The sequence below is a fragment of the Rattus rattus genome, chromosome 2 (genome assembly GCF_011064425.1).
Source record: "Rattus rattus isolate New Zealand chromosome 2, Rrattus_CSIRO_v1, whole genome shotgun sequence".
In the NCBI taxonomy this organism is placed as follows: domain Eukaryota; kingdom Metazoa; phylum Chordata; class Mammalia; order Rodentia; family Muridae; genus Rattus; species Rattus rattus.
Window position 1 is genome coordinate 119,606,411 of NC_046155.1, and position 17,700 is coordinate 119,624,110.

Sequence of the window (17,700 nt, forward strand, 5' to 3'; positions counted from 1 at the left end):
TGAGACAGGCACCTTTATCCACTGAGCCATCTTGCTGGCCCAATAAATACATTTTAGAGTAGAATTTTAGCTCTCAGAAGGCAAGAAGAGGTTAAAAGAGCTTGAAGCCATAGTCCCCTGACTCTATTTTCTAATTGTGACAATTTTTGTGTATAATTAAAGGGTATTTTTGATGCATTCTGTAATTATGTAGAAAAGAGCCACATGTTACATTTTATTTACCTTGACACAAAGCACCAATATGCAATAGTGAAGTTAGAAGCTGGCTTTTTGTCTGTTACCAGTTGCTCCTGAGGGTGAGTGGCAGTTTCATGGTTAGAGGCCAACCGTTCTGTTCTTCTTTCTCTCTACAGCCGTCACTTCATCAAGCTGATAATGTTCGTGGGACCCGCCACCATGGGCTGGTGGAGAGGCCAGCCCGGAACCGCTTCCACCCTCTTCACCGCAGGTCTGGGGACAAGCCAGGGAGACAGATATCCTTTTTCCCTGTCTGAGGAGAGTGTGTGTTTTGAAATTATTGAGAAATGATCGGGATTTATCTCACTGTGGTTGCCATGTGGCCTCAGAGCTTCATCTGATCTGCAGAGAGGAAGCAATAAAAGCAACTGAGTTTAAAACTGTAAACATTCCTACAGCAGGATTGGGAAAGACCATGGTAGGTGTTTATGAAAACATTGGTAAAGTTCTGTTGAAAAGAACAACCGAACATAAACATTGAATTCTGGTGTGCAAGGTATCTTTGGCATTTTCTTCAGAAGTCAGCAGCATTAAGCTTGACTTTGAATCAACTTAGAGAGGTTTAGCCTATCTAGCAAAACCAGGCAGATTGATAACATGTTTGTGATTTGTTGACCTGGTGACCTGCTTTTGGAACTGATAGGAATTCTTCTAAGATTGACCATCTGTGTAGTCTCAGGCTCAGTAAATGACAGGTAAAATGTAAAGTGGGTGTTTAGGAAAACTCCTCAACAGTGCTGTACCACCACACTCTGTGCTGCTAAGTAATGAAGCAAAGGGGCCGTGAAGCCTGGCAGTCTGCGCTCGGCACTGTTGGAGGCAGGGGCAGGGCCAGGCTGGGCTGGCTTTCTGCAGTGGGGTCAGCACAGCGCTGAGGGTTGGGGGCAGACAAAACTGAGCTGGATGCTGTGGGAGAAGGAGAGACAGAAGTGAATGACACTTCTCTGCCTTCACTGAGCTCAGGACAAGTCTGGTAGAGGAAGGAGCAGATGGGCGTGGCCAGTCTCCCTGCAGAGAGCTGATTCCTGGCAGTGATGGTAGAGTTGGCTTCATAAGCTTAGAAACCAGGAAGTGGGGGAGGGCACTCATGTTTACTGAGCACCTACCCATGCCAGACACTGCTGGGCAGTTTATATGTCATTTAGTCCTCAGAATTCAATGAGTCGTTTATTTTTTTAACCCTCAATTTTCCCACGAGAAAACTAGATATCAGAGTAACTTGCCTGGGATTCCACTGCTGGGATTCATGTAGCCCAGGCTCGCCCACCCAGTGGCCATGAAAACCATATGCTAGAGAATACTCCTGTGAGAAACTGCAGCATGTGCAGAGGAGGCTCTAGCTCTCCTTGCCTTCGTGGCCTCTAGGTCTTACTCTGGGGAGGTGAGGACAGTGAATACTGACTTCTCCCAGCCCCTCTGGACACCACATCCAATCCACAGAGCCTCAGTGACTTCTAGTTCTCTCTGTTACATGGCCTGTCTGGGAAAATGGAAATGACAGAGGATCTTGGGAATTCCTTCCTGGAATGTGTGATGACTTCATATGGAATGCAGAAGGTAAAGGGAAACAGTTTATCTAACTAGCACATCTGAGCATGGAGTGATATGCCAAGCAGTCATCCAAATGGCGTGGAAGCTATTTCTCTGCTGATTGAACGACGCAGAGGCTGGAGTGTGCACCTCAGTAGTAGGTGCCTAAAGTTCTTGAGGGTTTGGGTTCAAGAAAAAAATTTTTTTTCCTGCTATTGTGGCTCAGTGGCAGAGAACCTTGTGGCTTATGCAAAACCCAGGGTTCATTCTCAACATGAAAGAATGGAGGGAGGGGGAAGGGAAAGAGAGAAAAGGGAAGGAAAGGTTGGGGAGGAGAGAGAGAGAGAGAAGAGAGGAGAGGGAGGAAGAGGAGGAAGAGGAAGAGGAGGAGGGGAGGGGAGAAGGGAGAGAAGGAGAGAGGAGGAGAGAAGAGAGGAGAGAAGAGAAGAGAAGAGAAGAGAAAAGAAGAGAAGAGAAGAGAAGAGAAGAGAAGTAGGGTGTGGTGTCCACTCATTAAACCCACATCCATGGAGACCCCTCTCTGGACCAAGCAATGTCTTGGGCATGGGGGACAAAGTGATGAAGGAGATATCAACTCTGTGGTTTAGTTTTACAGTCCTTTGGGAGATGGTGGACAGCTAAGAGGCAAATAATAATAATTAAAGAAAATAACTTCAGGCGGCATCTTAAGTTACCTTTTTATTTCTTTGATAAGACACCATGTCTAAGGCAATTTAAAGACAAAAGACTTGGGCTGGAGAGATGACTCAGTGGTTAAGAGCACTGACTGCTCTTCCAGAGGTCCTGAGTTCAATTCCCAGCAACCACATGGTGGCTCACAACCATCTGTAATGGGATCCAATGCCTGCTTCTGGTGCGTCTGAGGACAACTACAGTGTTTCATATACCTAAAATAAATAAATATTTTTAAAAAAAGACAAAAGACTTTATTAAGGGCTTAGAGTTTCAGGGGACTAGAGTCATCTAGTGGCATCATCGTGGAGAGCATGGCAGAAATGAGGTTGGCAGGCGTGGTACTAGACAGACAGCTGAGCACTCACATCTTGAGACACAACCTCGACGCAGAGACAGCTAACCGGGAGTGTCTTTTGAAACCTCAAAGCCCACCCCCTCCCAGTGATACCTCCTACATCAAGGCCACACCTTCTCATCTTTCCCAACTAAGTTTTGCCAACTGGAGACCAAGTATTCAAACATAAGAGGCTATGGGGGCTGTTCTCATTCAAGTCACTGTGGATAGTGTATGCTCTTCCCAAAGAAATGTTCTACATTGGCAATGGGATGGGTAAAGCCCTAGGAAGGACTGCACCGCATGCTCAGGGAATCTGAGGATGGCCTGGCTCTGAATCAGCTTATAAGAGCATCAGCAACGCTTGCCAGCTCCCAAGGGAAAGGGAAAACCAAATGGCTCTGCAGAGACGTTGTTGGACGCAGAGTGTGATCTGATTTACTGATCATGAGCCATCTCTGTGGTCGTCTCCTGAGGCCCTAATTGGGATCCTGGTCCTGGACTTCTGCTGATGTAGAGAAGTTCGCTAGCCTAGGGTGTCACTAATGAACTAATAAGTCCTATTTGAGGAGTCAAAAGACTGAACATCAAGTGACAAGTAGGACAATTTTACACCTCAGCTGGTGACTTACTAGAATTTGGAGGGAGACTCCTGAGAATTTCTTCGCTTTCCTGGTATGCATTCTGTTAGCTATAAAATAGCTCACTTTAACTGCTGCCTCTCATATTTGTTTGTGGGACCAGTCTAATTTTTAAGTGTTATCTTTTAGGTATATGGTGTTTTGCCTGCATGTTGTGTCTGTGCACATAAATGTGTCTGGTCCCTATAGAAGTTAGAAGATGTGACATTTCCTGAAATTGTAGTACAGATGGTTGTGAGTCACCACGTGGATGCTGGGAACTGAACTCATGTCCTCTGGAAGACCAGCCAGTGCTCTTAGCCTCTGAACCATCTCTACAGCCCATAAGTTTAATCCATTTTAAAAGCCAGAAAACTTGTTTGAATCTTTGTTGGTATAAACAGAAAGAGAAAAAAAGACGTATTCAGAATTTTCTTCTTGTAGTTGTTTCTTGGTGTGGGTATTGTTTTAGGGTTGGCAGACTGGCTAAGATAAGAGATTGGTCCCAAATAAAATGAACATTGTTCAACAAATATTCCAGCTTCCTGCCAGAGTGGGCAGCCACGACCCGCAAGGGATTCCTTCTGCAGTAGGCTGAGTTATTGGCGTGCATGGCTACCACAAGGTCAGGGCTTGCCATAAGGGGACCCTGGTTGACCCCTGCCACCTGCAGGCAAAGCAGAGGCACCACACAAGCTGTTCTTGGCCTGGGAGCTTAGTGTAAAACAGTGAGACCTTTTTTCAGGAGTCCATGCCCTCAGCAGCCACCCCACTGCTTCTCAGTGGTAGCAGCTTGCTCCAACCCAATACCATTGCATTGAGTTTCTGAGCTATTTCCATACGTTGACAGCACGTGACTATTCTAGGTAGTGTATTAAAAGAGGACACACTAGCAGTGCCAACCTTTAAGAGGAAAACAAGTGTTAGGAGAGTTCCCAGCAGAGTTGAGAACCCTGGCCTGAGTAGTCCAGAAAAGCATGCCTGAGGTCCTGAGAGTCAGGAACTGCTGTGCTCTGCAGTGGGCCTGGCTCTGACTGATCTTGTCATAACAGAATGGACATTTTACAACATGGAACATTGTTCTCTGAGACTCATAACCTGTTAAGTCTAACTGTGTCCTCCAGCTGGTGTTAGAGTCTTATGATGCATAGGAAAGCTCTGAGGAGCTCTGGGGTTAATAAATATCTATCCTGAGGATTTCAAAACTTGTGTTACCCTAAAACCCAATTCTTATATAACATTCCTATCAGAGGCAGAGACACTGGTCCTTAGAGTCTAAGGGGAAACAAGCCTGACATCATAGTGCCACAGGCAGCCCTTTCATCTGTCAAAAGACTTAGGAAGATGTCGGGCGTTTCTTTAAAATTTTGGCTTGAGGGCTGGCAAGGTGATGAGCTGAAGGGGCTTACCATGCAAGCTTAGCAACAGGAGTCCCCCCCACTCCACCCCCAGGACCTATGCAAAGATGGATAGAGAGAACTTACTCCATTAAATCAACCAATGTGCCTTGGCATTCATACCCCCACACACATACACACCATGCACACATGCACACTAATGTTAAAATTCTTGACTTAACATATTATTTTTATAGGAGCATGTGTGTGCCAAACATGGTGGCTTACAAGTACAGTTCCAGCGTTCAGGAAGCCAGCACAGGAGGATGATTGCAGTTCAATACTAACCTGGGCTACACAGCAAATTCAAGGCCACTGTAGTCTAGAATGAGATCCTGTCTTAGGGAGAAAAAAAGGAAAGGAAAGGAAAGGAAAGGAAAGGAACGGAAACAGAAATTGGGCATAGGACCCACGTAGCATCCTCTCTTAGACAGGCAAGTCTTGCTCCCTCCCGCAGTCACTAAGGATAAACCTAATTAGATGAGGAGAACTAAAGAGCCCACACGCCACATCCTGGCTGCTTTTACCTCAGCCCAGTCAGATGGAGAGCGGCAGGAACTCACTGCACTGTCTTGTTCTGAGTGCTTATTAAGCAGTTAGTATGCAAACTCAGAACCTCAACCTTGAGGGGACAAGCATTGCCTATCATGTTGTTTTTGAGACAGGGTCTCACTGTGTAGCCCTGGCTGTCCTGGAACTCACTCTGTGGAGCAGGCTGGCCTTGAACTCACAGAGATGCCTACTGTGCCTCCAAGTGTTGGGATTAAAGGAGTGCACACCATGCCTGGTGGACTTAATGGTTTTAAGAACGGCAGTTTACTTGAGAAACCATGCTAGACATTTATTTGCTCTATGAATTGACCTTTGGTAGCAGAAGTTTATCAAATCCTCCAGAAGAGAAGAAGGCAGATAGATCAGCCAGGCTGTGAGAGTCGGTGCCTCCTCCCTGCAGGCTTCGACCACTCCAGCACAGACGTCCTCCTGTTTCTTGGGGCCTTCTTACTCCATCTTCACCTCTGCCTCTTTTCTCTCTTTCCGGGGCCGGCCCTGAACTTCATAGACACTAAGCCTAATCAGATGGAAGGAAGGTGTCTCTGGAGAGTATCTGTCTCACTGTGCGGCTCAGAGTCAGATTAAGAAATGAGATAATGTGACGTGACAAAGAAAACAAGTGTCTGGAAGAAGACAGACTTGCAGTCACAGTCTTTTCTTAGCAAGGGAAGTTATTAAGGTCCCATTAGTGCCGACTGTGCTCTGGTTCCACATTTGTATGCACCTGATGCCTAACCTGCCTCACAGCAGGTCCCCACTCCATTAATAAGATCCATTTCCGCCTCCAAGCAGGCGACATTTTCCTTGTAGGCTCCATCTTCTCTTGAGGCCACCCCAAAGTACGTGTTCTCTCTTTTCATGACCTGCCTCATGGTGCCAGGTCACCCCCTCCTAGCTCACCAGGAGGGCTTCCTGTAGTCTGAAGCCTTGGAATGAGGGAATGGAGGGTTTGACCCCAGCCCACCATGCCAGCCGTGGAGTTTGGAATTCTATCTCGTCTAGGGCTGAGCCTCTATTTTCTTCATCTGTGAAACGGCGATGATGTCATCTGCCTCCTAAGATTTTTAAGATTACAGGGGAGCTGTCAGGAAGTGGTGTGCACGCTAATCCTAGCCTTCTGGAAGCAGAGGCAGGCAGATCTCTGACTTTGAGGCCAGCCTGGACTACAGAGTTCAGTTCTATAACAGCCATGACTACACAGAGAAACCCTGTCTCAAAAAAAAAAAAAATGTATAGGGTAGCGTGAACTCATTTAACACAAGAGAGGCACACAGTAGGTGCTTATGGTCTCCATTTTCCTATTTCTGGTGTCTTAATGGATACCTTGCATTTCCTATATTATTTCTCCCTTAAAAATGAGAAATAGATTTCTTTTATTTATTTCTTCAAATATAATACTTCAAAAATAACACTTCAGAGCAGTGTTGGTGATTGTAAAGTGTGTATGTGATTGGGTGACAGACTAGACCAGGAGAGTGGATGTGGTGCCAGTTGGGAGGAGAGAGCCAGGTCATAAGGAGCCTGCAGCCACCAGAGAGCACAGGAGCAGAGCCTGGCGCTAGGGAAGGCGGAGTCCAGCATGTGACAGCGGCTGAGAGAAGTTCAGGGCTTGGAGCCACGTTGCTGAGGGATGCAGGCAACAGGCTACAAAGTCTTAGCCTTTCAGCAGGAAGAGACTGCTGAAAGATACCTTGTTTTTTGCTCTTGTTCTTTTATTTGTTTGTTTGTTTGTTTGGTTGGTTGGTTGGTTGGTTGGTTTAGTTTGAGTTTTTTAAGATTTTATTTATCTATTTATTTTTGTGATATATTTTTTTCGGAGCTGGGGACCGAACCCAGGGCCTTGCGCTTGCTAGGCAAGCGCTCTACCACTGAGCTAAATCCCCAACCCCTATTTTTGTGATTTAAGACAGAATTTCTCTTTGTAGCTTTGGCTGTCCTGGGACTCACTCTGTAGACCAATCTGGCCTGGAACTCTCAGAGATCCACCTGCCTCTGCCTCTCCAGTACTAGGATTAAAGGTATGCACCACCATTGCCCATCTAAGATGTATTTTTATTATATTTGTTATAATTTTAATAATTATAATTAGTATTTTTATTGTATTTAATTATATGAATGGGGAGAGGGTTATGTACACATAAGTTCAGATTCCTGATTGGCTCCCTTGGAGCTGGAATTACAGGTGATTGGGAGCTGCCCATACTCTCCTGTTTAGCTGTTTCTCCAATCCCCTTTTTAAATTAATTAGTTGTTCAATTGATTTCTTTCTAATATCCACCCTGGATGGCCTGGAACTTTACAATGTATACCAGGCTGGTCTTGAACTCACAGAAGTAAGCCTCTTCCTCCTGAGTGCTGGGGTCAAAGCATGTGCTACCACAGCCAGCTTTAAATCTTCTTTAAAGCAGAATGATATGTTTTAAGATACTCTGTCCTCTGGTGCAATTCGCTAAAGCAGTGCTGGCAGCTCTGCTTCGCTGTGTGGGGTTAGCATCCCAGGTGTCTCTCCGAGTATTCGGAACGGATCCTCAGGCCTGCCAGACCCAATAAGCAACACAGAATCTAAGAAACAAAGCCTTTTACACTAGGAATTTACATTCTTTTCAGATCTAGTACAGTTCTCTTTTGATTCAGAAGTAACAGGAGCTCACCTTAATTTGGGAAAAGATTGCTTTTTTAGATAGATATGCTTGCATACTCCTATAATCTCAGCACTCATGAGGCTGAAGTGCAAGGATTGCTGTGAATGAGGCTAGCCTGGGCTACATGATAAGTTCTAAGCCAGCCTAGGCTACTTAGTAAGACCTTGTCTCCAAAGTTTCCCCAAAACAAACTCAAACAAGAAGTGTATCCCCCTGGGACTGGGGATTGACCCAGGAGCTTCCACACATAGGACAAGAGCTCTACCTTGAGCTATATGCCCACCACTTCTGGTTTTTACTTTCTTTGAGAGAAATTCTAAGTTGCCACCTCTGCTGTCAAACTTTCCATTGTCCTGCCTCAGCCTCCTGAGGAAAACAGAACTGGATTGGCTTATGTCACTGGAAACCCAAGGACAATGGCCAAGGGACCATATGATATCATTAAGAGTATGTTTGTGGTGTTGAGTTCTTTTATAGACAAGCATTCTGGCCTCTTACACCTCATTCCCACCTGGAAAGCACTCTCCTTGGTCCTGTCTTGAACTTAACCCTGAACCAGTCATGGTTGTCAGGAGAGTGAGCTATGAGATACTGTGACTGAAACTAACTGGACCTGAGTCCATCCATCCCCTGAGAAAGGGGGCCTGCATAGCGTGACAGCCTCGCCAGTGTTTGTGATGCAAGTCAACGGAGTTCTTGAAAACAGATGTTGGGCAGACATACGCACATGCATGCACACACACACACACACATACATACACACACACATACATACACACACACACACACACACACACACACACACACACACACACACACACACCACAGAAAGAAGAGGAGCACACCGCATGAATCTGGTGGAAACACTGGTTAAAGGTGGAAGCCTGGAGCCGATGTGCAATGCAGAGCGTGGAGATGAACAGCTATAGGCTCAGTGGCTCAGCCTCCACTTTGCTTCTTAATTCTGCTTCAACACTCATCCATTTGTTTTCCTTTATTAAAAATTGCACTTTGATGGAAATGCTTTTGCAGCCAGTTATTCTTCGCAGCCCCTGGATGAGAGCTGGCCAAGGTAAGTGAGCTACCCGGGTGTGATGTCTGTGTTTGTTCTACAGAAATATCTTAACAGGTAGGGAGAGCCTCTTTTTAAGATGGTGTCACTATTTTAACCATCTTCAATGCTGTTCTAGACTTATTATTTTAGTTGTTGGTTTTTTAATAATTGAGACAGGGTCTCTTCTAGGCCCTCTTCCAGGCTGGCCTCTAATTTGTGGCATAGCCAAGAATGGCCTTGAACTCCAGATTCTCCAATCTCTACTTCTCTAATGCTGGAATTAGAAACATGTTCCACTATGATTTGGGGGAGGGTACTAGGTCTTTCTATGTAGTTTAGATTGCCCTAGAGCTTGCTATGTAGACCAGGATAGCCTTGAACTCACAGCAATCCTCCCATTTCTACCTCCCAAGAGTCTAGCCTAGTTAGCTATTTTTAACAACAATTTGTTTATCTTAGAAAATTTAAGTCTTGAGCTGGCTGTGGTGGTCCAAGTCTGCAATCTCAACACTTTTGAGGTTAGCCTGAGTGACATAGTAAACTCCGGGTAACCTAGGCTGTGAAATGAATCTGTCTTGGATCACAACATCAAAACCCCTCAACTTTTCTGTGTATGATTCTGAGCTTGTACGAAAACATAGAATAGGGCTGGAGAGATGGCTCAGTGGTTAAGAGCACTGGCTGCTCTTCCAGAGGTCCTGAGTTCAATACCCAGCAACCACATGGTGTCTCACAACCATCTGTAATGGGACCTGACACTCTCTTCTGGTGTATCTGAAGACAGCTAAAATGTACTCACAAACATAAAATAAATAAATATAAAAAAAAAAAAAGAAAAAAGAAAAGAAAACATAGAATATAAATTACCTAAGCAAATCTAGGTTCAAATAGAAACATATTACCAACAAAATGTCTGATTTGTTAGTCTTATGGTAGACATGAAAAAATAAACCCCTCTCTGCCATTTCTTAGTCAGTTGCTAAAAAGAAAGAAAGACTCCTAATTGAACCTGTATCAGTGAGCTTGGTTTAGTCTCTGAGTGTGTCGTAGCTGTATAACAGTGGCCACCATGGCGTCAGTGCAGCGTCTGTCGTGTGTGGCATTGTTTTACACCTCTACATCAGACGTAAGAGATTCTTAAAATGTATATATCGCCAAGAGTGAGGCCCACACCTGTAGTCCCAGAAGTTGGGATGCTGAAGCAGGAGGATTGTCATGAGTTCAAGGTTAGTCTGAGACTGTAGTCTGGATCCAAGAAAGGGGATCAAGATGTCAGTAGTTCTGCCTCACATAGGTCCTTAGCCTCCTCAGCGGTCCTGAGTTTCAAGTTTGTGAGATAATACAGTGATATATTTAAGTCAGACGGATGCACTTCATCTCTGTAGCCCAGAGAAATGACTTTCCTTCTCAGAGCCCTGGGATTGGCCAGGTGAATATTTTCATAGGATCGCTAAAAAGTACTTTGCACGTCCTGGCCTTCCTCATGAGAGAGCAGAGTGTTCACATCCAGGTTTACCAAAGCACCCCTGTACACTCTCAAGGGCATATGACAAGGGGTAACTTATTTGCATCTAGAATAAGACCTACGGTGCCTCAGAGGGGTCAGCCTTCCTTTGACTAGTTCTAGCCAGCACTCAAGTGTGCCCAGCTAGCTGCTGGTGTGCGATGGCTTCCACAGTTATCCTGGGAATCAGAGCTGCAGGTCCTGAGAGATCACCCAGTCTGGCCTCCTCTCCACGGTGATGAGCAAAGGGAGTCTGGGCATCTTAGGTAACTCTTGGCATTCACAGCTGGGTTAGGGAGCCAGCTGACAAGCCCTGGCCCGCAGCACTCAGTTGGTCCCATAGCTTAAACTTCTTCCTTTTTATGTTGTTTGGTTTCTAAAGGCAACAGCCTCCGTGGAAAGAGGAAAAGCATCCTGGATTCAGGCTGACATCTGCACTTAACAGGTATTTGTGCTGATTTACAGTCTAAGTACATTTCAAGAAGGAGACAGATTCGATTAGCCAGATAATCTTTACATATTATCTTGTTGCCCAGTTTGTTTAATATCAGTTGTGCTTAAATGGAGCAATTAAAAAGAAAAAGAAAAAACATTGAGTGCGTAGGAGATGATAGAGTCAGTAAGAACATAAAGTCTAGAGGGGACCACCAAAGTTTGCCTCCTACCATGTAATCCTGGGCAAAGTAACTTCTTTCCCCTTAGTTTGCACATATGGACATGGAGGTACTTGTACCTATTATGGGGTGGCTGTAGGGACTAAATAGGATGCTACATGGAGGCACAGTGTACAATAAATATCAACTTTTCTCAAGGTTACTTTGGGCCATACTTTAGGGTCTGGGTCATTTGTCAATCCCAACATGCCAAGAATAAGTGTCCTTTTCTGCTTTAAGAGGATAGATGGCTTGCCCAGAGAGCCCTTTAGCTAATATGCAAGGGGGGCTGGAATTTGAAAAAACAAAACAAAACCCTTGGATCAGGCTGTAATCCCAATACTCCCAAAGCTAAGGCTGGAGGACTACAAGTTGAAAACCAGCATGGGCTATAGAGTTGACCCTTGGGGAAAAAATTAAAAATGTTTTAGTGATGTCCCAGAGAGGTAGAGTTGTGAGCAGCCCCAGTGCCCCCTGGGAGCGGTTCTGTCTTGACCGGCATTCTGCCAGGCTAGCTCCTCTCTTCCTCATATGTCGTTCCATGACCAGCTAGATAAAGCCTGCCTGACCTGTAAGTACCCTACAGTCAGAGGCCAACAAGAGACTTGAAAAACAATAGCCACAATGCAGTTGACAAAATTAACCATCATGTTCTCTACATGGTCCTGTAGCCAGTCCACATGCCCATGTTTAGTCATCTCTGTGTTGACTGATGTCTCCTGGGTTTCTGTGACTCTGTGAAGGAGCTGGAAGCCCCCAGGACTCACACTGTTTCTGCTGGATCCCAGGGTCCTTTCCTTTTGCTTCTTCCCCCCTCTGAAGCCCTGTGGTTTAAGTCACATGAAGCTGTGCCTGGAGCAGACCATGAAGAACCACGTTAGGCCAACGAAGTTGCTCATGTGCCCCCTTTATGATAGTCTGGTTTGACCTTTGGGTAGAGTAAATAAATAGTTGCTGTCTTTTGGAGCTGAAGTCGTGCACTAGAACTCTGTGGGAACATTTGAAATAATCGATATTGATCAACAGCTCCCAAACTTTTGTCTAGGAGTATTTACACTCTGAAAAACCGCGGCAGCACTGCAAAAGCATTCTTCCCTGTGAGGATACCTATGGATACCCAGGTGCTGCCGCTAATGTAGAGTCTAATGTAAGTCTAGTGTAGAGCCGTGAAATGTACCCATTGGTGCATTTCAGCATACAACAACAATCAACCCACTGCATGCCGACGTAAATAATATATATGTTTTAAAAGAAACACAGTATCATTTTCTAAAACAACAGCTGCATGGTTAAACCTCTGGCAGATGACGTCATTGCCTGAGTTCAGTCTGTGGTGCTATGGTATCACACAATTGCTGGACCGTTCCACAGTGCCACCAGAGGGCAGAGTGAAGAGGACAGTGTGGTGGTTGACATCACATTCTCCCTGAAAAGGCTTAAGAACCTGTTTCAGGTGCTTTCCCACATCAGTGCTAGAAGTCTCTGCCAGCCTGTACTGTCACAGACTGGCTTGACCTGAGACTGAATTCCAGTCACAGAGAGGAAAGGGGTGCTCTTGGGGAAGCTGTGTGGGAACTGAGGCTGGCCTTGTGCAGTTAGCATCACAGTGTAAGGCCATCCAAATACTAAGTAAACTCCTCTGGACATATAGTGGCCCTCTAATGTCTCTTGCCATGAAAGACTGCAGGTAGGTCCTGACCCTTCAAGGTGTGGATATTGTAAGTCTGTTATTCTCATCTTTTCTCCTGTTAATAATATTCAGAAAAAGAAATGTATTCCACTAAGGAAAAAATATGGATTTTCAGCCAGACTCTCTCCTCGCCTCCTTAGGACCAATTCTGATTCCGCTCTTCACACAAGTGCTCTGAGCACCAAACCCCAGGACCCCTATGGAGGAGGAGGCCAGTCAGCCTGGCCTGCCCCGTACATGGGTAAGACACACAGGCCTCTGCTAACAGCATCTGTGTCTCCTGCTTCTGCGCTGTGTGCAGTGCATGCCCTCCCCGGGTTTGGTGGTCTTCAGAGCAGAGCTCGCAGCAGGGGAAGAGTGTGTTCCTGACCGCATTCTGACGCATCGCTTCCTTGCTTCTCCATGGCTCCTGCTTCCCTTTTGGCATCTCCTGGCTCTGGCTTCCTCTTCCCTATGGCACCAGCGCTTTTCTAGGCACTCACATCTTTTGCACAGGCTCCTCTTGTAGCATCCTGGCTGCTCTTCTCCTGGTGCACAGCCCTGAAGCCTAATCTTATGTTGGGTTCTCCAAGGCCTCCTTCTGTTACTGGTAAAGCCAGATTAGAAGGGGCTTCACTTTGTGGGTCCATGGACCTTGTATGGCAGAACCTCTGGATGAGGCGGACCCACCCAGGGCCAGCAGTACTAGCACAGGCAGCCCCTCTGGAAGGAGCAATTAAGACAGGGGCCAGGGGAGAGTCAAGGAGACCTCTCTACAGGAAGACATGTCCCAGAGAACAAGGCGAGAGAGGAACAGAATGGAAGCTGAGTATCGTCTTCTGCTCCTTGTTTCCCACTTCTGCTCAGAACATGTTTCTGTTGTCCAGAGAAAGTCTGAAAGAGAAAGGCCAGGAACCATGACAGGGCAGACTTGTGCCACCTCATGCTCTCTGCTTCCATTGTTAACCCTCTCTGCTCCGAATACTCCTGCCTTCACTATGCCCCACCTTGAGACCATAAGCCACAATGCCCAGCCCCACCCCCTAGCCAGCCTAGTCCTCACGGCTGTGTGAACTCACTGCTGTTCTGCTGTTTCATCCTGTTCCCATGTCTTCCTCTCCTACCTCAGCATCAAAGCCTCAGCTGTGTCTGTACTTCAGTGGAGCCTTTCATGACCTTCCTCCCTCTCTGGTCCTGAGCTACCCATGCCCTCCCGTGTCCCAGCCTCCTGCAAGCAGGTGCTGTGATGACTGCTTCTTGGAGTAGACGTACATCTCTCTGCTGAGGGCGAATTTCCTGAAGGCAGTATTTTAAAAGTCGTGTCCTATGACACAGTGCTCGGTACAGTGGGGCCCACTTAAGTCACACAGCTCTGAGCACACCCCAGAACTCACTGCAGGTGCTCACTTCTAGCCTGCACCCAAAGTAAGGGTGCTTCATCCAGATACTTCCCAAGCTTGTCTGTCTGGGCCTTCTAATCTAGAAAGAACATGGCTGGAGCTATCTGTTCCATGTATAGGTTGACTTTGTTTATGAGGACTGGCCTACATACTAGCCTTTTCGGTTTTCTTTACAGTTATGTTCCATTTAAAGCCTAAAATATTTGTTTCTTTTGAAGAGAGCCATTCATGGCCTTCCTTTTTGTATATAGAATGGATGGGATTTGATGTCGTTGTTATGTTTATTCCCTTTGTACAATTCATTTGTTGAAACGACTCTTTGCTTGTAAAGTCTGAGAGCTTTGGAATAGGTTGGGGACACTGCTGTATTTCCACACATGGGAATATGAGAGGGAAATTGGCAGGGAAGTTGGAATTGGATATGGGTCACTGAACAGTGTTAGAGAGGTGGGGTATGTGGGAGGTTAGAGATTGGCTCTGGGATAGGTAGAGATGGATATTATAAACAAAGCCTTAAAAAGCAGAGACTAACCAAGGAGGTGCCTGTGCGCACAGCAAGGCCTTTGCCACACTGACTGGGAGCCAGCTAGCCTAGTAGGATGGCCCCTGGAACCCCTGTATTCCTGCCTCAGCTTTGTGCTGAGATTATCCTTTTCTAGAAGGGACTAAAGGCCTAAAGAGGACAAGGGAATCATGAGTAAGGAACATTTGAGCTTCTATATAAAGAAAAAGAAAGTAACTGAAGAAACTGAATTGAACGTCTATTCTACAAGTTACTTGGTCTCTGAAGGAAGAGGTGAGAGCTGTCAGCAGGTGTGGGGAGGAACAACCCATACATTGGTCCATGCGCAGCAAGAAAGCAGGAGGGGAGGAAGGGGCAAGTCTTGGACAGGGCTCTCAGGTTGCCTTGGGAGCTTTGGTGGTCTCTCCTTTTCATGTCAGTGTTAGAAATCGTGGGGTCACAGTGTCTGCCAACTACAGAAGGTGGGCCAACCCCCAGCATGGATGTCTGCACTGTGTGCTGCTCCTGCAGTCGCCTTCAAGACCACAGAACTCAGAAACACATCCAAATATGGGTGTGTTTACATGGGAAAGCCAGTGTGTTTAAAATATTATCCAAGTCTCCAAGGATGAGAATTATTTCTGGAGAATTATATTTGTTGGTGGGAGCTATTTTAAATGGTTTTTATGTGTTTTCCCCCTGTAATTCATTAAAGTTTTTCCTTTTCTTTCCTTTTGGATTTTAAAAATATCAACTAGCTTTATGAAAAAGTATTTCTTTTTATAGGACCCACCAAATAAAGTAAAGATTTTAAAATATAATCAAAAGCGCAGAAGTATGTCCTCTGCTCAGAACAGTAATGATGGCCTTTGCTGGGCACAGAGGTGGAGGCCCTTCACCATTGTCGTTATTGGGAACAGATCAGGAGGGAGCATCTGCTTGCAGTATGGCGACACAAGCCATCAAGTAGACAAAACAGTCGCCAGCTCAGTTTCATCCCCAGGAAGCAAAGCCATTAGCCTGATACATGGTTGGTAGTGTTCATAATGGTTATTGAGTTCCACGACAACTATGCAAATGATATAAAGTCATAAATGACAGAAATAAACTTTTATACAACCAAACAGGGTTTTTATAATTTCCCTCTCGTTTAATTGCCCATGCCCATGGTAGCATGTGCAGTTTAATTACTGTTTGGTATACACATATGGATGGATCAGCACAGTAGCTCTCTGTGACATTTGCCCTGTCACACAGCCTAGCTTTATCAACCCAAACTGTCCCCCTCTCACAGTAGATTGGAGAAGGAGCTAAAGTGGCCCTTATTAGCAGCTTAGGAGCTAAGAGCAAAAGAGTGCAGACCGTGGCTGCCGATGGCCATCCCTGAGGACTGTAGAGCCTTCAGTCTCGGCTGAGGGGCAGAGATGTAATCTGTATTCAGTGGCCCTTGAACCAGCAGTGAGCTCTGACCCACAGCGGTAAGGAGACGTTAAAGTGAAATAGCCATAAGAGAGCAAGCCTGTTAACGACACTTGTCTACCTGACACAAGTCCCTCAGGTCTAAAGACTCACCAGGAGCCGGGGAGAAGGCTCAGCCGGTGAAATACTGCCCATGCAAACATGAAAACCAGTGTCTGTGTCCCTGGAATCCATGTAAAAATCAGATGTGCAGTACGCACCTGTAATCCGAATACTTCATGGGAAGGTGAGAAGTGGAGACAGGGGAACCCCCAAAGTTCATGAGCAGACGGTATAGCGTGTGCGGCGGCAGACGGGAAGACAGCCTGCCTCAAAGAGGGCTGGAGTGGACCAACAGCCAGGGTGGTCCTCTGCCATGCACACAGACATGGATTGTATGTGTGCGCACGCACACACACACACAGAGAGAGAGAGAGAGAGAGAGAGAGAGAGAGAGAGAGAGAGAGAGAGAGAGAGAGAGGAGAATATAAAATGAAAGTGTCATCAGTGTGGCAGGGAGGTCTAGATGGGAAGTCTGCGAGTCTAGAAACTTCTCGTAGGCTGCACTGTGGTTACCATATCTGCACCCCTTTCTACTTCACATTAAGTCTATGAGGAGCTATCTAGGCTTGCCAGACATGAGAGCACATTAAAGGAATATGGACTCAAATGTATTTTGTTACGTCAGCCCTCTAAGACTCCAAGGCTACCAAGTTTCCTGCAACACATGTGACCTTGGCCGTTGCTGTCCTGACCCTGTGGGACTGCTTTGAATTAATGTCCTCTATTTCCAGATAATTAGTCATAAGTCTCTGCCTTTTGTTTTTAACTGTTTTGTTATAGTTGTGCTCTTTGGTATTTGTGTGTTTGTGGTAGTATGTAATAGTAGCAGTAATAGAAATCTAAATTTGGCTATTTAATTATTGAAATAAACCTGTCAGTCATTACTGCTGCTGTCCTTTGGCAACTTAAGTGGACGGCCTGAGAGCAGTGTGCCATCTCTTACCCCACCCCCACCCCCTTCACTATAGTAAGCTCTGCTCTTTCTCTCCCTCTGTGCCATGTAGTTTTGGTCTTCACTGCCACACCCTACTTTACTGCTTTTTGTCCAGTCTTTGGGTTTTCTATCTGGCTTCCTGGCCTCAAGGCTGCCCCACAGCCTCATGCTGTACTACACACACAGTCTCTGACTGGGTTAGCTCTAACCCAGGCCTCTGCTCTCTACTCCGTCCATATGACCAGCAGACTTCGCCCATGTCTCCCACTCCTCTAGCTCATGCATAGCCAGACATCACCACTCCCCGTCTCTGCTGTCTGTGTCTGCCTCGCTCCCTTTCCTCACTCCTCCGCTCCGCCTGTTTTCACTGAGGCAGCCCTTTAACCTTACTTCCTCTTGCCTGAACTCCTCCAGGCACAGCACAGCTGCTAGGGACATAGACTTTCTGAAGGCAC

The 17,700-nt window shown here is 46.1% G+C and overlaps 1 protein-coding gene across 3 annotated transcripts in view; it reads left to right on the forward strand.

The window, feature by feature from the left end:
• The first annotated feature begins 353 nt into the window (after positions 1-353).
• Crtc3 (CREB regulated transcription coactivator 3) overlaps positions 354-17,700 on the forward strand; it is a 41,538-nt gene continuing 24,191 nt past the window's right edge. Inside the window, exons 1-4 of one of the 3 annotated variants that reach the window (XM_032893337.1) lie at positions 354-473; positions 9,019-9,080; positions 10,949-11,011; positions 13,050-13,150. In XM_032893337.1, the coding sequence (XP_032749228.1) occupies positions 13,147-13,150 (4 nt within the window). In that variant the 5' untranslated portion in view covers positions 354-473; positions 9,019-9,080; positions 10,949-11,011; positions 13,050-13,146. Of the gene's footprint in view, positions 474-1,658; positions 1,795-9,015; positions 9,081-10,948; positions 11,012-13,024; positions 13,151-17,700 lie in introns of those variants that run through there. The other 2 variants (XM_032893335.1, XM_032893336.1) reach the window with 2 other exon arrangements.